Genomic DNA, 21,502 nt, shown 5'->3' on the forward strand with positions numbered 1-21,502 from the left:
TAACTCTACAACTATGCTGTAAAACCAATGGATACAGGAGTCAAGAGATTAGAGATCCCTGTACTGAAAGACTACCATTTATTCATTTTCCTCATTTGTAAAACAGAGGTAATATCTGTTCTGCTTATCTCCCAGCACTGTTGTGAGGATTAAATGAAATATATGTAGTAGATCATTTTGTAAACTGTAAAGGTTTATACATGTTGTTATTAATATTATTATTGTTATTATTATTATATATTTGTTGAAGAAAAAACCAAAGGAAAGGAATAATGGATCAGTGTATAATGAGCATATGGTATAATGGGGAGAGCACTGAATTGGAGGTCAGAAGACCTGTAATCTAGGTTATACCAGTTAAAATTACAGAATTCTAAATTTTAAGATGGAAGGTATTTTCAAGATCAAATTCCCTCAATTAACACATGAGGAAACTGGGAACCATTGAGGTGGAATAATTTCAACAAGGTCCCACATGTCATAAATAGCCAGTCTGGAATTCCAACTCTGGTCTTCTGACTCCAAATACAGGCTTTCCCCACTATACAATTCTTTAAAACCTTTGGACAAGTGACATAATGTCCCTACGTTTCAGTTACTTATTTGTAGAATGAGGATAATACCTTCCCTTTCTACCTGGCAAGGTTGTTGAAATGATCTGATTTCATAATGAATGAGAAAAGAAGCTTTGGACGAATTTAAGAAAATATAAAGCCATATACATATATATATATGTATATATAAAATTAAGTAGGATATTGTAGCTTACAACATGATGATTCAACATTTATTAAGCACCTATTATGTACAGGCATTGTGTGTTAGACCCTGGGAGATGTACAAAAATGAAATAAGAAACAGGGCTGTCCATAAGGAGCCTACAGTTAGTTAATTGGGGAGTAGTTAAGTAGATAGAAAGCCAGACTGAAGTCAGGAAGACCTGAGTTAAAATTTGAATTTCGGGGCAACTAGGTGGTACAGTGGATAAAGCAGTGGCCCTGGATTCAGGAGAACCTGAGTTCAAATCCAGCCTCAGACACTTGACACTTGCTAGCTGTGTGACCCTGGCCAAGTCACTTAACCCTCATCGCCTGTCAAAAAAAAAAAATTGATCTTAGACACTTACTAGCTTTGAGACCCTGAGCAAGTTAGCTTTTGTCTCCTAAAGGTTCCCCAATATAAAAGGTTAGTGATAACATCTACCTCTCAGGGTTGTCATGAGGATCAAGTGCTATATTATAAGCTCTACATGAATGCTAGCTATTTTTATCTAAGGTAAGAGCTGTCTGTGCTCCTAACTCCAAAGTTCCAAAAGAGTTTATTGCATTCTGGCAGTCCCCCTCTTTGTCTCAGCTAACACCCTATTTCACCCCCAAAACAACGCCTCTCTGTATTCCATCTATAAAATAAGAGGGTTGGACTTTTCCCATATGTTTATTCTAAGCGTGAAACCTCCAAGGGTCATCCTGGGGTGACCTGAGTTCTTAAAGGCCTAGTCCTTCAGCGAACCTGCTAAGGGAAGTTGGAAGAATGTTGACTTGAGGGTATTAGGAGACAACAGAAGGATGGAAGCAGATCTAGGAAGGAGGGGAACAATGGTCTACTGGACCGTGCCAGTTTGTCCGTTCCTGTGATCACTTGTCACTCTAGGGTCAAATGGTCATCCTGGGTGTCAGCTGGACATCACCAGGAGTCACTCCGAGTAGCAGGGATCTAGAGGAAGAGGGGCACAGTAGAATCAGCGGGAGGTCATCAGGAGCTGTTTCACACATGGAGCCATCACCCGAGCCAGGTGCTTCAGAAGTCGTTCTGGCGCAGGCTCTGGACCAGTCCTCCAAAACCTGGGCACCCTGGATTCCGTATTGCATTCTGGGACATGTAGTCCCAGAATAGACTTCGGGATCGCTGGGAGAGGAAGGACCGTAGGTCGCGATGCATGATGGGAATCGCGGTTCAGCTACGGGGACTCGGAAAGGCGGACCCAAAGATGGTTTCTGGGACGTGAAGTCCGGGGCTTGTCTCCACCGTCCGGCTGGCGTCCCTGGAGTCAGAGACAAGAGAGCCCTGGAGTAGAGCACGCCGGGGCTTGTAGTCCTCTGGCTCCCTCTAGTTTAGGCTTTTCTCCGAGGCCGGGAAGCCTCGAGGACTTCAGGTCCCATAATCCACACCCCGGCAAGTAGGAGGGCGGGGAGGCGAGCGGGGCGGGGGGCGGGGCGCGGCCTGGGGGTACTACTTGGAGCCTCCTCCCCAGCTGAGCCGGGGTCCTAACCTGGGAGCCCGTGGCTCGCCGGGAACCCCGCGGTCGCCGTGATGCAGAAGTATGAGAAGCTGGAGAAGATAGGCGAAGGTAACGGGATGAAAAATAATTCTGCAAAGATCCCCTTACCCTCCCCTGCAAACCCTGAAATTCCTCCTTCTAACCTCCCAAGCTTAGATAGCCACCCCCATGCTGCAGATGTCCTCCTTGGGCCCCCCAGGCAGGCAGCCTTTCCTGCAAAATTGACATCCTCCTGCATGAAGCCCCACCCCATCCCCATCCTCCTCCTGCAAAAGATGCCCTTTCCCCAGATACCCCCTCCCCAACAAACAGTGGTTCCCCTCCCCCCAAGAAAGAGCTTCTTCTCCATCCTCTCCCCCCCCCCAGTTGTTCTCCAACCATCCTCCCTCCATAGACCAGCGCCAGGCACCCCCATTTGTTCAGCGCTCTATTGCTTTTCTCCGTCAACTCCCTTGCCTCGGATCAGCCTTCCTAGTCCACCCTCCAACCAGAAATCGTCCAGGCTCTGCCCAGCACTGCCTTTCCTGCCACCAGAAGAACTGGCCCTTTCTACATCCTTAAGTCTTAAATGCCCCTCATACTTCATCTTGCCTCACTTGCCCTTTTCAGCCTTCCCTCCTGGACAGTAAAGCTACCTCACACCTCCCTCTTTCTCTCCTCCACCCCCCCCCCCACCTTCAAAACAAAACAAAACAAAACAAACAAACAAAAAATCCAACACCCAACCTATCCCCAACTCCTGGGAGGGATATTGTGGTGGAGGGAGGAGGAAGAGGTAGAAAGTAGCTTTCATCCCTCCTGCTCTCCAGGCACCTATGGAACAGTGTTCAAGGCCAAGAACCGAGAGACACACGAGATTGTGGCACTTAAACGGGTTCGCCTGGATGACGATGATGAGGTGGGGCCTGGGGTTGTGTGGACAAGGCTGGGGGAGATGGGCTCCTCTGGGGATGGAGTTAGGGACCATCTGGTCTCACCGCCTTCCTCTTTCCCTCACCTCTCAGGGGGTACCAAGCTCTGCCCTGAGAGAGATCTGCCTGCTGAAGGAGCTCAAGCACAAGAACATTGTCAGGTCTGTTTGGGGAAGGAGGTAAAGGAATGGGGGGGGGGGAGAGCTGTATCAATGGGTCCCTCACTGGTTATATCAGTACCCATCTGGTTAATAGGTAGGGGCATGAGAGAGTCAGGTAGGAATTGAGTCCATACAGATTTGAAATTGGAGCTGGGGCGTTAGGGTTGGGGAAGTTGGGAGGAAAAGAGGGAGAGAAAGGGGACTTTCCCTTGTGACCCCTCACTGGTGAAATCTGTACCTGAGTGGGGGATGAATGGAGTTGGGGATTAAAGGAATCTAGGTTTGGGAGATTCAAATTGGAAATTTAAGTTGGGGAATAGATGGTTATAGATGGAGGTCTAAGGGTTGGAACTGGGGATCCGGGTTAGGAGCTGGAACTAAATATTCATGTAAAAGGTTTAACTTAGGGGCTAGAATTGGAGAATTAGGTCTAGGTTTCTAGGTCAGCCCGATTTCACTTTTCTCCATTCTCTTTCTCTTCCCCCCCAACAAGGCTTCATGATGTTTTGCACAGTGACAAGAAACTGACCCTGGTTTTTGAATTCTGTGACCAAGTAAGGAGAGGGGGCAGCCCAGGGGAGGGGCAGCCCTGATGTGCAAAGAGTGAGGCTGAGACAACCCATCTTTCTTCCCCTTCCCTCAGGATCTGAAGAAATATTTTGACAGTTGCAATGGAGACCTGGACCCTGAGATTGTGAAGGTGAGGTGGTAATTGGGGAAAACAAGGGTTGAATTTTGATCTTAATGAGCCTAGAGGGTATTTTGCCTTAGTTGAGTGTGAGAGTCTGTATTCAATACAATTCCTCAAATATACATTAAACATTGTTTGTGTGTAAAGTACAGAGCTTGGCACTAGGGAGCCAAAGGTAGAAATTGTCTAACACAATCTAATTAAGCACTGGCAGCTAGGTGATAGAGTGGATAGAAGGAAGACTCTCTTCATGAGTTCAAAACTGGCTTAAGACACTTAGTAGCTGTGTAATTATGGTCAAATCACTTAACCCTGTTTGCCTCAGTTTCCTCATCTGTAAAATGAGCCAGAGAAGGAAATGGTAAACCATCCCAATATCTTTTGTGTGTGTGTGTGTGTGTGTGTGTGTGTGTGTGTGTGTGTGAGGCAATTGGGGTTAAGTGACTTGCCCAGGGTCACACAGCTAGTAAGTGTCAAGCGTCTGAGACCAGATTTGAACTCAGGTTCTCCTGAATCCAGGGCAGGTGCTCTATCCACTGCACCACCTAGCTGCACCCATCCCAATATCTTTGCTAAGAAAACCCTAAATGGGGTTGGACATGACTCAACAACAATAATTAAGCACAACCTTCAAATTATTAGTACCCACTGTGTACCTAGCCTACTGTTAGGGGTGCTGTATAGGATATAAAGACAAGGATATACTACTCCCTGTTCTCACAGAGCTTACAGTATTGTTGGAAAGAAAAGACTCAGACATGAAATAGCAGCAAGATGATTTAAGTATGTGACTAAGGGCCAGGATGTATACGGCCGGTAGTGTGGATTTTTGGAAGGGATGGGATTTGAACAGAACCATGAAAGATAAGTTTGGTTTAGGCTGGTAGTGGGGTTGGTGGAAGGGGGTGGGAAGATTGACAGAACCTGAGGCCCAAATGAAGAGGGATGTGTTGCAGGGGAAAGGCTAATAAACCAATCTGCCTGGAGTTGGAGCATTAAAGTGTAACCTAGGGCTAGATAAAGTATATGGGGATGTCTGATTTTTCCTACTTCTCCCATTCCCTATAGTCATTCCTTTTCCAACTGCTAAAAGGCCTTGGATTCTGCCACAGCCGTAATGTTCTGCACCGGGACCTGAAGCCCCAGAACCTTCTAATTAACCGGGTATTGTGTCAGGGAGAAAAGAGAGAGGGTGGAAAGGGGTGGGACCAGGAAGGGGGGTGCCTGTAGTCTAACTTGAGAGCTCAGGCTGGGAGGAAGAAGCTTTCCCTGGGATCAGTTAGATCTTCTCTACATGGGAGAAAGAATAGTGAATGTAGTAGAAAAATACTCCAGGCCAGGATTTGAGGCCCAACTCCGATACTTGTGTGAGCCTGGGAAAATTCTTTTTCCTCTATGAACCTTACTCTTTTACTCTGTAAAGTGGATAATAATACTTGCCCCCTTCCTCTTCCCCCCATGGGTGGTTGTGAGGAATGTACTTTGTAAACCTTTAATACTGTAGAAATGTAAATCATTGTTATCATCGTGAGCATCCTTTCTAATCCTCACTGTGTTATATGTTCTCCCCCATTTACATCCCATCTTCCTACCTTCAGAATGGGGAGCTCAAGCTTGCTGATTTTGGCTTGGCTCGAGCCTTCGGGATCCCTGTCCGATGTTACTCTGCAGAGGTGAGCCTTGGTAGTTAGGTGCCTGGAAGGTAGTTGGGAGGGGGAGGAGGGAAAAACACCTAGGGACCCTCTCATTGCCCCTACTCCAGTTCCTTGGAACATTATTCTTGCTCCTTCATTTCTGTTTCTTCCCCTGTGGTGGTGGTGGGGATTCTTCTCCCAACTCTGTTATCTTGTATTGGAGGGTCACTGTAGGCTTGGGTCTTTTCCATCTCCCCCAGGTGGTCACTTTGTGGTACCGCCCACCAGATGTCCTGTTCGGGGCCAAACTATACTCCACATCCATTGACATGTGGTCAGCTGGATGCATCTTTGCAGGTGATGAAATGGGGAAGGCCAGATCTAGCCATCTTGCCTCCCTATCAGAGTCAGCCAATAGCCTGTGAGGTCCATTGGCTGTATCCTGAGGGGATAGGAGTCTGTGGACAACTGATTGTCAGGATGGGAGGGGGGAGGCAGGGATGAAGAGACTTGGAGCAGGTTCAAGCTGAAGCATATTAAGGAGGAGAGTGGTCTAAGACAGGGTGGTGGAAGGGCCTGGGAGGATGTCTAAAGCATGGGCCATCCCCAGTCTCTCATTTACTTTCTGTTTCCCACAGAGCTGGCCAATGCTGGACGGCCCCTCTTCCCTGGGAATGATGTAGATGATCAACTGAAGCGGATCTTTAGATATCCTTGCAATTTTCCTCCCATCTCTACCTCTGAGTTAGAGAATCTCCCTCCCCAAATCCTGGGGCCAAGAGAACCTCTAACTTAGAATTCCTGAGCCAATAGGAATAGAGTACAGAGATGAACTGGGCTAGGGATAGAGTAGAGATGGAGAAGTACAGGGTACAAAGGTTTCAGGAGTCCTTGGGGAACAAGATGGGGAACCCGATGGAATATACACACACGCACACACGCAGACGCACACACGCACACGTCATGTTTTGGTGACGAAAAGACAGTGGTACAGTGTGAAGAACTCAACTCAGCACTTATTAACTGCCTAGTATAAGAGCTTACATTCTACTGGGAGGAAAAAACTATACATATAGATAAATATAAAATGTATATGAAATGGGGCAGCTAGGTGGTGCAGGGGATAGAGCACTGGCCCTGGATTCAGGAGGACCTGAGTTCAAATCCGGCCTCAGACACTTGACACTTAATAGCTGTGTGACCCTGGGAAAGTCACTTAACCCTCATTGCCCTGCCTAAAAAAAGATGAATATGAAGTAATCTGAGGGCTGGAGAGACATCAACAACAGGGGGGATGAGGAAAGGCCTTATGGAGCAGGGGACACTTGGGCTGAGCCTTAATAGGAGCAGAAGTTTCCAAGAGGGCAGAGGTGAGGAGAGAAAGTATTCCAGATATGGGAAATAGCCTATGCAGAGGCAGAAGATGGAGTATGTATATACAAGTCGACCAGTGTGGCTAGAATGTAAAGTGTGTGAGGAAGATTAATATGAAGTAACTTGGGGAAAATAGATTGAAGGGGGGCAGCTAGGTGGTGCAGTAGATAAAGCACCAGCCCTGGATTCAGGAGGACCTGAGTTCAAATCCAGCCTCAGACACTTGACACTAGCTGTGTGACCCTGGGCAAGTCACTTAACCCTCATTGCCCTGCCAAAAAAAAAAAAAAAGGAAGAAAGAGGGAAAAAAAGGAATAGGGAAAATAGGTTGAAGTCAAACCACAAAAGGCATTAAATTCCAAGAATTGGTATTTTGTCCTAGAAAGACCAGGGAGCCTATTGTGTGACAGGGGGATATGATCAGACTGTGTTTCAAGATTGTACATTTGGCAGTGGTGTAGAGGATGGATTGGAAAGGGAGACACTAGAGGCAGGGGAGGCCCACGAAGAGGCCAGATATCTAAGCAAGAGGTACCAAGGACCTGGGTGGGGGAGAGAGGAAACAAGGTATGAGGACGTAGACTTGAGAAGGCTTGGCAGCTGGCCGTATATAGGGGGAGAGGAGAGGAGAGGAAAGAAGTGAGGATGACTAGTTTCAGTCCCTGGACTGAGAGACTAGCAATTTGGTGGTGTCCTCAGCAGAAGTAGAGGAGAACACTGGCACTGGAGTCAGGAGGTTGATTGGGCTCAGCTCCTGCTTGGCCATTTTTGCCTCCCTGTGCATTGGTTTTTCTTATTAATAAAGGGGGGGGGTACTGTGGTTCAGTGCAAAGGATTCTGGATTGGGAGACCAAAGGCCCAGCTCTGCTGCTCACTAACTATTTTTGTTGTTGTTTGTTTGTTTGGGGGGGGGGGGTTTGCAGGGCAATGGGGGTTAAGTGACTTGCCCAGGGTCACACAGCTAGTAAGTGTCAAGTGTCTGAGGCCGGATTTGAACTCAGGTCCTCCTGAATCCAGGGCCAGTGCTCTATCCACTGCACCACCTAACTGCCCCTGCTCACTAACTATTACCTTGGGCAAGTGACTGTACCTGCCTGGGATTCAGAGTCACCATGTGTAAAATGAAGGGATTGGACTAGATCAATGGTTCCCAACGTTTTTCATTTTTTTGTTCTACAAACTCCTTTCAGCAACAACAGCCAATTGTTGTGAAGCCCCAGTCTGTAGTTTACTGCTGGAGAATTTTTAGCTCCAGCCATTGTCCACTAAATGGGAATCACTGGACTAGTAGATCTCTTAGGTTCAACACTAAATTCATGATCTCAAGACCTTCTGACCTCATGGTATTGTTAGGTCGATCAAACAGGACCATGGAGTGCTCTGCAAGCTTTTGAAGAGCTATTTTAAAAACCCACTGTTTTCTTCTTACTAGATGCACACTTCCATAGATGACCCTTTAGTTCCTCCTGTTCTGTGTCCCCAGGAGAACAGAGTAGAAGTGGGAGGAGTAGAAGGCACAAGGGTTGGGGTTATTCAAGGAAAGCTTCCTGGAGGCTGGAGCAGGAAAGATGCTATTCCAGGTGGAGGCAGAGGGTTTCTAACTTGGAACTGAAGAGAAAGCTAACTAATGTGGCAGAAAGGAAGTCAATTTGGGGGTTGTGGTTGAGAGTAGGAAAGAACCCCTACCTGTGTAAGAGCTGGGGGTCAAAGTAGTATTCTGTCTGTACTGGAAGAATTAAGGAGGGAGGAGAAGAAGAAAGGCTAGAGGTATCTTAGCAGTCAGGGTGAATCAGGCAGAGTGGACGCAGAGGCCTGAGGAGCTTGGTCAGTGGAGGAGGGGGGGGAGATCAAAAATATAAGCATCGAGGAATGCAGCCAATTGGGAGGCAAGGCTGGTTCTCCCTTGCCCCTCCCCCCCAGTCTCTGTCTCTCTCTGTCTTTCTCTGTCTCTCTTTGTCTCTCTGTCACTGTCTTTTTCTGTCTCTGTCTGTCTTTCTCTGTCTCTCTTTGTCTCTCTGTCTCTGTCTCTCTCTGTCTCTCTTCCTCTTTTCCTGAGGGCTCACCTATCTGTGGTGGGGTAGTCAAGGCTGGAGTGAGGTTGCCAGGTCTCAGGTTTAATAGCCCTCCCTCTATTCTCATCACTTTGAATGACCCTTAACCTCAGCTCTCACGCTGCTGGGGACCCCAACTGAGGAGCAGTGGCCTGCCATGACCAAGCTTCCAGATTATAAGGTAGGTGTGGGTTCAGAGGAAGACTTATGGCTGTAAAGGAGCACTTGAGATGTGAGCGCTGAGCTTCCAGCCCAGCCCCCATTCAGGTCTTCATACAAATTTCCCTACCACCCCACCCCACTCCACTAATTCCCATGGATGCTGCCCGGGCCTTATATCTAAAGCCCCCATTTCCCTTTTCTAGCCTTATCCTATGTATCCGGCAACAACATCACTTGTCAACGTTGTACCCAAGCTCAATGCCACAGGGAGGGACCTATTGCAGGTAAATGACTCAGATAGAAGATGTTTGGGGGCAGAGGGGACTGAGGGATGAGATTGGGCATGGTTGGGGGCCATGCATGCACTTCTGAGTGCTGGGGGAGGGGATGGTTGGGAGAGAGAAAGCTCCGGGAGCTTTGGGAGTTGGGAAAAGGAAAAGATGTTGATTCATCCAGGATCTGGAGATGGGCTCCCCCGTCCTGTCTGGTCCCATTCCACTTTTTCCCTCTTCCTCAGAACCTGCTCAAGTGTAACCCAGTTCAGCGCATCTCAGCGGAAGAAGCTTTGCAGCATCCCTACTTCTCTGACTTCTGCCCTCCCTAGCCAGGAGCCTCCTTTTCCCTTTCCTTGTTCAGAGAACCAAGCCCACTACCCCTGACCCCTCCTTTGGCCCTCAGCCTGGGAGCTGTTCAATGCATTCTTGCCTTGCTGGCCCACCCTGTTCCTTACCTACCCAGGGACCTCCTGTTTCGAGGCAGGAGAAATAGACCCCGGAAGCTAAGGGGTTTGAGGCTCCTTTGTCCTCTCTTCTCACCCGGCCCTTCCCCAGTCTCCCCCACCCCACTGGAAAAGGGGTAGGGGTAGGGATGGTGCTATGCACTTAAGCTCTGCTACTTGGGCCAGATGTTTGGGGTCAGCCTTGGTGGGGCTAGGGGTGTGAAGGATGGATGCCAGCCGGAGCCCCTGTCCCCCCACTTCCTGTGCTCCTCCCCCTTGTGTATGGACTTTATTTAATTTCATAAATTGGCTTCTTTCCCACAATCTAGGTTTATGTCATGAGGGAAGGTGTTTGTGTCTTTCTGTTCTAAGACATGCGTATCAGAGGTGGCATGAAGATTGTGACCTCTGTCCCCACTTGCTGACATCACCAGTCATTGTCTTCACCCACTCACTCTCATATCCCTGCTTCTTTAGTCCACGTGTCCAGTTCTTGGGAACCTGGTGAACCCTGTCGTTCAGAAGAGGGATTAGACTGGTCCTGCTCTGTCCACTAGAGGGCAGAGTCAGAGCACCCGCTGGATGACCAGTCTTGGGTCATCTCCGGGAAAAACTTCCTACCCAATAGAACTAGCCAGAAATGGACTGTGGGCTTCCTCAGGCAGGTCAGGGGCTGTGCTGGCAGTGGTGGACAGAGGATGCCTCCTGTTGGTGGCCTCGCTGCTTCCTAAGGTCCTCTCTACTTCTGGGCTTCCTGCAAATCCGACTTGAGGGGGAAGCTTAATGCTTGACTTCTGCCTGGAGGCTGGGAGATGCATTGGCGCTGCTAGGACTAGGGCGGGGCTATGAGTTCTCATTTATTAATAAATAGTATGCCTTCGACTGCTTTATGCCCTGCTCTCTCCCATTCACTCCACAACAAGGCTCGAGGTGGGAGGGCCCTGAGATCAAAATATCAGACATAACACCCCCTGCCCCTAGTTACTGCTACCCAGCATTGCCAAGCGAAGTCCTGGGATGTCTGGTAAGGAGAGTCCTTTGACACACTGGCAGGAGTCCATAGGAATGTGGAGGGCGGGAGACTAGCTTCCTAGATTTCTTGTTTTTATTCTTTTTCATTTTTCCCAGGGTATTCTTGTGTTAGAGAGGCCAGCTATGAGTGTGTCATGGCTCACTGCAGTCTGAAAGTGGTTTGGGAAGAGGACGGGATTCTTTTTCCATTTTCAAAGAGTATCCAGTGCAAGTTCTCTCATTCAGGGGGTGCCTGGGACTAAGTATTAAAAACAGGGTAAAACCCTCCAAGAGAGGATAGTAGGTCAGTTTATTAAATGGCAGAGCTAAGATTGGAATCCAGGTCTCTGGACTCATTGATCATCGATGTTCTGCTTTTCCCTCCCTCCAGTCAATATTTATTAAGCACCTGCTATGTGTCAGGCACTGAAGATACAAAGGGGCAAAAGACAGCCCCTGCCCTCAAAGAGTTCTTCGTTTCTTTTTTTTTTTTTTTCAGGGCAATGAGGGTTAAGTGACTTGTCCAGGGTCACACAGCTAGTAAGTATCAAGTGTCTGAAGCAGGATCTGAACTCAGGTCCTTCTGAATCCAGGGCCAGTGCTACCTAGCCACCTAGCTGCCCCCAGCTCTTTGTTTCTAAATACACTGCAAGCCTATGGTCTTGCCTCCTGCCTAACTCTTCACCCACCCCATATCTCTAAATCCTGACCTGACAGAAGCTGGGGACAGCTTAATGTTTCTTCTCCCACCTTTGACAGGGGAGCTGGAGAGGAGGGGTGGGAGAGCCATGTCCTAGATCTAAGACCTACAACATCCCACCTTCATCTCCCCTGGCCAGAACCCAACCCCTATCAGCTCCAGCCTTGGGCCCCAGCTATAAGCATCATTATGTATGACCCTGGGCAAGTCACTCTATTAAGTGTTTTAGGGTATAGGCAGCTAAGAAGGCCAAGCCGAATTGGTAGAAGGAAGTCCTTCCCCTATCCCTCTCTGTGTTCTCATATCCTCCAGGGCCATCTAGCATAATGCCCTCACCCAGTAGCACTTCTAGTTTTTCAGGCTCCATATTTTCAACAGCAAAACTTTCCTCAATTTGATCAGTTTATACAAAACTGAAGAAGTACAATAGTTTGGTAGAAAGAGAAATAGATTACAAATCTCAGCTCTGATACTTTCCAGCTATGTAACTGGGCAATTCCCCTGAACCTTTCAAGGACTCAATTACCTTATCTATAAAGTTGGAATGATAACAACACTTGCATTTGTGCAAAAAGTGCCTTGTATGCCTGAAAGTGTTAGAGAAATGTGTATAAAGTGCTGTAGAAATGTATACAAGGTGGATAGAGCACTGGCCCTGGATTCAGGAGGACCTGAGTTCAAATCCGGCCTTAGAGACTTAACACTTACTAGCTGTGTGACCCTGGGCAAGTCACTTAACCCCCAATTGCCTCACTAAAAAAGAAAGAAAGAAAAAAAGAAATGTATACATGGGCAGGATACATCAATGCAATATGAAAACCCTCCCATTAATTCGCAGCATCGAGAGGCTAAGAAACCACTTCCCATGACCACCCCCATTATTTCGACTGTAGTTATTGTGGGATGCAAGAGAGAGGCTTTTGCTAGGAAGGTTATAAGGCAAGAGTAAGAGATACTACATCAAACCCAGAACTTCTGGTGTCAAGTTTTTGGGAAGGAAGTGACAAATTATGGTCAATTTCTGAGCTCTTTTTTTTTTTCTTTTTTGAAGGTAAATCAGGGTTAAGAGACTTGCCCAGGGTCACACAGCTAGTAAGTTTCAAGTGTTTGAGGCCAGATTTAAAGTCCTCCCAACTCCAGGACTGGTGCTCTATCCACTGCGCCACCTTGCTGCCCATCTGCGTTTTGGTTTCCAGCATGTAGCTCGAGAAGCTGATAAACTCCTACGTCCAAATCAGAGAAAAAGTAGCAAAAGGAGAGGATACTTGCCACTGTTAGCAAGAAACAAGAGGAAGGTGCAGCATTTCTCACCCCCAAGCACCTCTTGGGATGACCAAGATCTAGACTGTTGGACTATATTCCCTGCAACACTCAGAAAGTTCTCCCTCTTCTTTCCAATTGTAGTAAGTGTGATGGGGGGGAGGGCGGAGAGGAAGAGTGCTTTTTAGTAAAGCACTCAGCCTAAGCTTTGATGTTAGAATTTCAGGCAGTGTGTCAGAACACCGAGATGTTTTTGAAGAGAAGAGACTTCCCCCTCCCCTCCACCCCCCGAAATTAAGTTTCCCATCTCATCCTTAGTCTCCATTGAAACAGCCACTCATCTCAAACAACCACCCTGGTCTCATGTCAGTCTGGAGCTTTATTTGGAGAGGGACTAACAGGCTAGGTGCATGCAGGGTGTGGAGCTCCAAGGGGGCAACAGTTTGGACCTGAGTCTAGAGGCGAGTGACCAGGTAGCAGGTCCGGTGTGAAGCAGAAACAGTCCTGGTGACCCCACAGGGTGGAGTGGGAGGCCTGGGAGGGGGTAAGATAACACATCTGGAGATCACTTAGGACAAGATGACTTTTGACACACTTCCCCCACCCTCCCCCTCCCCCAGCTTAGGCTTGCCTCATTGGCTTCCATACTTCCTGGGGAGGGAAGGAGAGACACTAGTCAGGGTCCCCTTGTCTTGATGAGGGGTTCAGGAAAGAGGGATGGGATGATCTCTCGTTACCTGGGGATAGCGTCGAGGTGGGGTCCTGGGCTGCAGCGGATGTTGATTCCTTGTTGGAGCTATCATGTGGAATATGGGAAGATGTGAGCAGGAATGGTAGCCAGATATTGGAAAGAAACTGTCAGAGCCAATAGGAGTCTTAGAGATTATCTGATCCAACCCTCTCATTTCACTAATGAGGAAACTAAGACCTGGAGGAATGAAATGTCTCGACCCAAGTCACAAAGCTAGTAAGTGCCTGGGACAAGACTTTCACAGGTTCTTGGTTTTCAGACTGGAGTATTTTACATTTCACCTCTCTAACCCCCCCCACCCCCGCCATTGCCTCTGCTCCGATGTCAATTGCTGAAGAGCCAGTCTCTCAGGTCCAATTTATTATCTTTCCCGCACCCCAATTCCCCTAAATCCAGACCTGCAGATTGCTTAAGGATTTTTCTCCAGCTGTCAGGGGGGGGGGGGCGGGATTAAAAGGTAGACTAGGATGAGCTCTGTTCAGGAAACTAGGAAGAGCAAATAACAGACCAAATGTGTCTATATGTTTTTCTTTTCTTTTCTTTTTTTTTTTTTTGCAGGCAATAGGGGATTAAGTGACTTGCCCAGGGTCACACAGCTAGTAAGTGTCAAGTGTCTGAGGCCGGACTTGAACTCAGGTACTCCTGAATCCAGGGCCGATGCTTTAACCACTGCGCCATCTAGCTGCCCCCGTGTCTATATGTTTTTATGAAGATGGGTGTAGGTTGGGTGAAAAGAGCATTAAACTTGGAGCTAGAAGGGCTGGTTTCAAGTCCTGACTGTGTGATACGAGTTAACTGTTCTACAGTGAACAAGTTACCTAATTTTTCAGTTTCTTCCTTAAGTTTAGGCCCTAATACTTGCCCTACCTGCCTCATTCATGGGTTTATTGAGAGAAAATTCTTCTGTGAACTTAGAATACTAGAAAAATGTGAGTAATTATTAGTATTACTATTACCAGGCTGTCCCTGGGCTTCTTCTGTGATTTCCTCCTATTATAGAAGTAGCCAAGAACCCTGTCTTGGAAAACCTGAGAAGAGAGGAGAGAAGTGGTGTGGGATACCTTTAGTCTTACCTACCTATAACTCCTTGGTCCAATATTCTCTGGCAAGCCCCTAAAACACATCCCAGTTCCTCCCAGAACATATATGGGGCTCCAAGCCTACCTCAAAGAGATAGTCCAAGATCTCCAGAATGGTCAGCAGACTGGCACCAATAAAGAGTCCCATCTGGCCTCCGATATCACCTGGCAGGGAACAGATACCAATACAGCCAACCTGCCCTCACCCCTCTGCCTTTCAGACAGTGCCAGCCTCACCTTGACCCAATGAGCTTCATTTAGCTCAACCTTTTCCCCAGGGCCCCATGCATTTTCAAGACCCTTACCATTTCATTGGAGTCTAGATTCTGTTCCCACTCCCCAAGTCTCATCCCTCACCCAACAGATCGGCCACTTCATAGGCTTTTTTTTGCTCCACAGTCTCATAATTAAGTGCCTCGAAGAAGATGTCTAACACCAGAAAATTATCCCTAAAGAAAGAAGTGACCAAGTGGGTGATATTTAGATCCTTTCCCCCTCCCTCCATGCAATCCCAAGGATCTGGAGAGGGGTGAGCCAGGCCAGGCCAGGCCAAGAAGGTGTGGGGGCTTCTGAGTATAGTGTAACCCTTTTTTTCTCCCACCCGTCTAGGCTGGAAGCCTGTTCCTGGACATTTATTTGTGTGTGGGGGTGGTGGTGGAGTATAGGAGCGGGGGAGATCTAGCCTGTAGGAATTTCTTCCAGCGTGTGAATGCTAGTAGATTGGACATGTGTGTAGGAGTGGTCCCCAGGGATGTCTGCCCATGCACACCTGTGCGTGTTTGTTTTGGGGCTGGGGAGCGACTCACTCTATGTACTTCTTGCTTAGGTTGTGTGTCTGGACCAGGAAGTTGCTTGAAGCTTGACTGGGAATTCGGACCATGGAGAGCTCCTTTCCATAGCGGGTCAGCTTACAGGGGGTGGGGCAGGTGCAGTTGTTGTTCTTCCACATTAAGTTGTCTGAGGGGAAGAGGCCACAGGGATACAGGGGCCAGCCAAGAGTGAGCTGTGTCAAAGGGCTCACAGAGATAGGAAGCTGGGGGATCCCGGGAGTGGGGGAAGTTACCCAGAGGGGAGAGGTCAGGGGCTCCGTTTGGGGAAGTGGGTTGGGTATGTGAAATTCTCCCATATTCCTCAGCAGTGCTAGTTGGCCAGGGGGCTCCTTACCCAGTTCAGGTCTGGCACAGTTCTTGTATTGTTGGGGGCTGCATACAGGGACAGTGCCTGGCGTGAGGAGTGAAGTGTTACCACTGTATGTAGCAGGTTCCAGCTCCTCCCGGAGCCCTTTACTCTCACCTCAGCCTTTTCTGCTTTTTCAGGACACCCAGAAGCTGGACCCTGTGTCCTGTAAGCCCGAGCCTTATCCTGTCTCTGACTTCTCCCCCCCCCTCCAACTCTTACCGTTCCCCATGACTCCTTACCAGACATGTACATCATCCGGCAGCCACACTTTCTATGCAGCATTTGAAACTCACAGAGCTGGCGACAGCCTGGGATGCTGTAGGATAACTTGGGGTTTGAGCTGGGATTGGATGGGCTTAGTTTAGAAGGAGCTATGTTGAAGTCAAGGCCCTGTAACACAGACTCACAGTTCCCCCAGGGCCGGGGCAGGAAAGACAGCTGTAGCAGAAAAGGAGTTAAGGAGGAGCTGGGAAAGTTCCATTTGGAACTAGAGGGGTGTGTGTGTGTGTGTGTGTGTGTGTGTGGTGTGTGGGTATGTATGTGTGTGATGGTAAAGAGGCAACATGACCTCTGTCCTGTGGAGGTGGTTAGGCCATCTCTGAAATATCTAGATGGGGGACAGATCAGGGGACTGAGGAGGAATTAATGTAGAGTCAGAAGGTTGGGAAAGATTTCGAGGGTCAGAGAACTTGGGTACTGGGGGACTTGGAGGGGTGGGTCTGAGGTGCAGGAGAAGTGCTGAGGTGCTAGAGGAAGTAGGATATTGAGGTCAGGGCAGAGGATACTTCTTGCTTTTGGCAGGACACAAAGGTCTGGTAGCCTGGGGCAACCCCAAAGCCAAGCTGGTCAATGGTGGGAAGCTCTTCTTGGCTATGAATCTGCACTCGAATTCCTGCCTCAAATGGAGTTTCTTCTGTAGTGGAGAGAGGATTTGAGGGGGGGAATAGAAGCTCATCTTTCCACTGAGACTTTATCCCCATTGAGAATCCTTTAGATTCCTTCCAAGGACACTTCTGTTTTGAGTCACTATCTCTTCTGAGGAGAGGGAGAGACCTGGCTCTAGTCCCCATGCTCTCATATGCTCCCCAACCCCCTATCCAACAGGTAGTGACTTTTGCTGGAGTCCTGGATCCACCTGTTTTCCCATCATTTTTATAAAAACATGGTATGAGAATTGCCATTTAGGGTCAGCCTCAGACTCTCCTCCTCTTCCAACCCAAGAGTCTACTGATTCTCCCATTCCCACCCCATACTCTCAGCTTCCCATCAACTTAAGATGCTGCCTTTGACAGCATCATCAAAGATGAAATTGGAGATTGGAAATCTTGACCCTTCTGTTTTCAATCTCACAGACTAGGAACAAACCTGATAACCCACATCTATCCCCTTTCCAGGCCCTTGGTCCTTCCCAATGGCTTCAGTTCTCCATTCTTTCCTCCTCCCCCTTACTGTGTTCTGTTCCATCTTTTCATGCCTCATCTCCCACACCTGCCCCTGGGGTACATCACTGAAGTATCACCCCCATTTCTCTCCCACCATATCCATCCCCTCCCTGACAACCTCCCAGGCTTTCTCTCTCAGAGCTTCCATACCCATCCCCCATCTCTCTTGGGCCCTGTGCCACATACCTGAGAAATTCAACACTGGCAGGTATTCATCCTGCTGCACTGTCAGCATTATCTCCAGTCCATTGCCAGCACCTCCTTTAGGAGTACGGAGGAGCTGATTTCCATCAGCTCCTGAGTTAAAGGTGAAACACTGACCCATTCTAGTGAAGATCTGAGGGAGAAAGGAAAGAAGAGGATGGCAGGAATAGGGGAGGTACCAGGGTGATACTGGGGAACAAGAAAAGCCTAGAGGTAGCCCAGCTTCTGGATCCTCCTGTGTGAGAGCACGAGCATGTACGTGTGTGCACACACATACATGCACACCACTTAAGCCCAACATGTTCCCTAACTATGTTAGTTTTCTAGCTTCCAGTGAGGTTGTTTCTAGGGACTTCGATACCTAACATTGCCCTCTATCCCCGAGAAGACCAAGCTAGGCCCATCAAGGATCTTGTCTCCCTAAATAATAACATTTTTTTTGTGTGTGTGAGGCAATTGGGTTAAGTGACTTGCCCAGGGTCACACAGCTAGTAAGTGTCTGAGGCTGGATTTGAACTCTGGTACTCCTGAACCCAGGGCCGGTGCTTATCCACTGCGCCATCTAGCTGCCCTAAATAATAACATTTATACAGCAAAGTGAGCAACTCTGAGGCTCATTTACCCTCCTTGAGCTGTTTGGAAAATGAAAATAATACTTGCATGTACACAACCTTCTCTGTGGTTGTTATAAACAAAAGCACTATGTCAATGTGAATTTGTATTATTGACATTATTTCGAAGGTAGGAGGTAAGTGGACACAAGCAGGAAGTGATTCAGTAGTCATTAGTATCTTTATATGGGTTTTGTGGGGATGGTGGTAGTAGAATGGAAAAGTAATCTTTTGGGCCAAAAGGGAATATCTCTTTCTTTCTTTCTTTCTTTCTTTCTTTCTTTCTTTCTTTCTTTCTTTCTTTCTTTCTTTCTTTCTTTCTTTCTTTCTTTCTTTCTTTCTTTCTTTCTTTCTTTCTTTCTTCCTTCCTTCCTTCCTTCCTTCCTTCCTTCCTTCCTTCCTTCCTTCCTTCCTTCCTTCCTTCCTTCCTTCCTTCCTTCCTTCCTTCCTTCCTTTCTTTCTTTCTTTCTTTCTTTCTTTCTTTCTTTCTTTCTTTCTTTCTTTCTTTCTTTCTTTCTTTCTTTCTTTCTGTTTTGGTGGGGCAATGAGGGTTAAGTGACTTGCCCAGGGTCACACAGCTAGTAAGTGTCAAGTGTCTGAGATCGGGTTTGAACCCAGATCCTCCTGAATCCAAAGTCAGTGCTTTATCCACTTTGCCACCTAGCTGCCCCCCCAAAAGGGAATATCTCATTCCATCCCAGGCTACCTCCCCCAAACTCCCTACCCTAGGGGCAAAGAAAGCATTTCCTAGATGCCAGATGATCCTGCCCTTGGAACCAGCCCTCATCTCACTGTGCCCAGTGTGGCACAATCCTCCAAAATCTCCCCAGTCCTGAGTTCTGCTCCTTCCCAGAGAAATCAAGTGACACCAACAGGCCAGCCTGAAAGGAAACAGAGGCCTAAGGAAGCAGGGGTCGGAAGAGGGTAGGAACTGCTCTACCTGACACCGATCTCTGAGGAACTCAGGGTACAGGGCCTGTCTTTGGTGATCACTTTCTACCCTGGGATTTTTCCCCTTCCTTTTTCAGTGCTTCCTTTCTTTCACCCCCTAGGTACCCGGTGCTCTCTAGCCGCTTGTCTAGGCTGCTAAGGGGTATAAGCGGAGTGGGGTGGGGAGCATCTCATACACTCATTTTCATCAGAAGATCAGAGCCTTCATGTGCTACAGTCTATCCCGGTATCTTGTATGCGTCCTAGGCACTGTGAAGGGCACTTACTAGCTTAATACTCTCACCACTTAGGAAAACCACCTAACTTCTCTGAGACTGCTTCCTTATCTGCCAAGCGGCGACAGTGTCCTTCTTGTAGAGTTGTAATGGAGAAAGCTCAGTGTAAACCTTAAAATGCTATAGAAATGTGAATTATGATTGTTAGGACCATCTTCAGAGCTTATATCTTAGTTTATCCTTTCCAGGGATGTTTGCACAGTAAGAGAATACCCTCCCCCCTCCCCAAAGAGGGTAATACTTAACCTGAAGGAAAAATAACAAGATGATCATGATGAATATTTGTCTTCACTATGACTTCAGGCTTTGTGCAGGTCAGTAGAGAAGATATTTGGGAGAAGGGAGATCTTTCTATATTGTATAGATGACCACCTGACCCATGAAGGAATAATAGAGGCTATACCTCTATCCTCAGTTAGGATCTTGGGCAGGGATGTGGCCCAACTTTCAGGAGAATTATCAGGCAGGCTGATGTGTAAACCAAGGTGGGAAAAGAGGAGTAAGGTTGGGTTGAGCTGTGTGTGGGAAGAGGAGGTAATGAGAAATTGAGGTCAGGTTGAGCTAAAATTACAATTGGGAAGGAAGGGGAGGTGGCTCTGTTTGTCTACAAGTTTGGTATAGAATATTAGAGAAACAGTTTGGGGAAACTTTGTCTTCTTATCCCTAACATTGAGATCTTGGGAAGAGCTGAGAAGATGAAAATACACTTCATGACATCACCATGTCACGACCTGTATAAGCTTGAGAGCATCAGCATCTCCTACCCACCCCCAACAGGAAGTCTTGGAATAGAGGTAAGATTCCCCAGGATTTGGGTAGGGCTACCAGAAGGTCAAGATTTAGGTGCCACAAGAATTAGGAAAGGGGTCACTTGGGTGAGGTTGTCTGGGATGGAAGGTTGAGTGTGGTGAGGGCCGGATGGGGTGGGGATGGACTGGTAGCCTCAAGGTGGTTGGAAGTCTCCCAGATTAGTTTCAGGAGGTTCTCTGATCTAGGCTGGGGCCTGAGCTAGGTTGGGGCTGAGAATGAAGTAAGGAAGGGGTCTCTAAAGAGAAAACTGGGGTCACTGCTCACCGTGGTGAAGTTTTCTGGGCCACAAATCCGTCCTCGGTAGCGACAGTACAGCAACATATCATCAATGGTGTGGCCAGCCCTGGTATAGAGCTCAGCCAGGTCATACATGGCAGTGGGCATGAATCCAGGGGGTGTGGGTTCCTGGTCCAATTCCTTCAGATACATAGCATGGTCTTTAGGCTCAAGGCCCAGCAGGGCATGTCCGACCCAATGCACGTCATTGGGTGTAATTTTGGACCGTCGAAGTGGATTGATGTTGCACAGAGTTACAGCAGGGAAGACAAGTTCATGGCTTTCTAATTCATCCAGCATTGTCACATGGTGGAATTTTCCGTAATACTCAATCCGTTCTGCCACTTGAAAGAGAAAGGCAGTCAGAGAGAGTAGCACGGCCCCTGCCCATAGTCCCTTTCGCAGGGTCAGGCCCCCTGGCCCAAAGACATGGCCCAGCCCATGCAGTGTACAGTTGCTGGCAAACACACAGATGTCTGAGGCTGGTCGCCTTGTTTCTATGTCCTCCTCATGTGGACCAGGGAGGGGCTTCAGGTCTTGGTCCATGATCAGGCACCAAAGGGGAAGAGAGTTCTGAGGAGAGGAGAGGACAAGAGAGGAGAGAAAGAGAGGAGATGGGAGGATAGGAAAGGAGAGGAGAGGAAGAAAGAGGAGAAGAAAGGAGAGGACAAGACAGCAGAGGAGAAGAGAGGAGAGGGCAAGAGAGGAGAGGACAGAAAGAAAAGAGAAGAAGAAAGGAGAGGACAGGTCAGGACAGCAGAGGAGAGGAAGAGAGGAGAGAAGAGGAGAAGAGAGAAGAAGAGAGGAGAGAAGAGAAGAAAGGAGAGGAGAGGAGAGAAGAAAGGAGAGGAGAGGAGAGGGGAAGAAAGGGGAGGGCAGGAGGAGGAGACAATAGAAAAGGGAGCAAATAGGAGGGAAGAGAGAGGTTTGGGAAGAGAGGAGTGTCAAAGAAAGGTCAGAGAGGAAAGGGTTG

General features: G+C 48.0%; 2 protein-coding genes across 2 annotated transcripts; one reads left to right on the forward strand and one right to left on the reverse strand.

The window, feature by feature from the left end:
- The first annotated feature begins 2,208 nt into the window (after nucleotides 1-2,208).
- CDK5 (cyclin dependent kinase 5) lies at nucleotides 2,209-10,322 on the forward strand. The gene is made up of 12 exons (XM_043966775.1): nucleotides 2,209-2,347; nucleotides 3,088-3,176; nucleotides 3,283-3,350; nucleotides 3,844-3,904; nucleotides 3,994-4,050; nucleotides 5,110-5,205; nucleotides 5,640-5,714; nucleotides 5,936-6,032; nucleotides 6,314-6,383; nucleotides 9,221-9,281; nucleotides 9,466-9,546; nucleotides 9,780-10,322. Exons 1-12 carry the CDS (start codon nucleotides 2,311-2,313, stop codon nucleotides 9,864-9,866), a joined length of 879 nt encoding a protein of 292 aa, XP_043822710.1. The 5' UTR covers nucleotides 2,209-2,310; the 3' UTR covers nucleotides 9,867-10,322.
- A 3,049-nt stretch (nucleotides 10,323-13,371) lies between these two features.
- Nucleotides 13,372-21,204, reverse strand: ASIC3 (acid sensing ion channel subunit 3). Its single transcript, XM_043968016.1, has 11 exons — nucleotides 20,518-21,204; nucleotides 17,589-17,739; nucleotides 16,746-16,873; nucleotides 16,200-16,398; nucleotides 15,946-16,002; nucleotides 15,588-15,738; nucleotides 15,139-15,230; nucleotides 14,867-14,946; nucleotides 14,659-14,730; nucleotides 13,689-13,747; nucleotides 13,372-13,485 (listed from the first exon to the last, which is right to left on the reverse strand). The coding sequence occupies exons 1-11, from the start codon at nucleotides 21,073-21,075 to the stop codon at nucleotides 13,407-13,409; spliced, it is 1,626 nt and encodes a 541-aa protein (XP_043823951.1). The 5' UTR covers nucleotides 21,076-21,204; the 3' UTR covers nucleotides 13,372-13,406.
- Nucleotides 21,205-21,502: the final 298 nt, after the last annotated feature.

Source organism: Dromiciops gliroides, chromosome 5 (assembly GCF_019393635.1).
Source record: "Dromiciops gliroides isolate mDroGli1 chromosome 5, mDroGli1.pri, whole genome shotgun sequence".
NCBI lineage: Eukaryota > Metazoa > Chordata > Mammalia > Microbiotheria > Microbiotheriidae > Dromiciops > Dromiciops gliroides.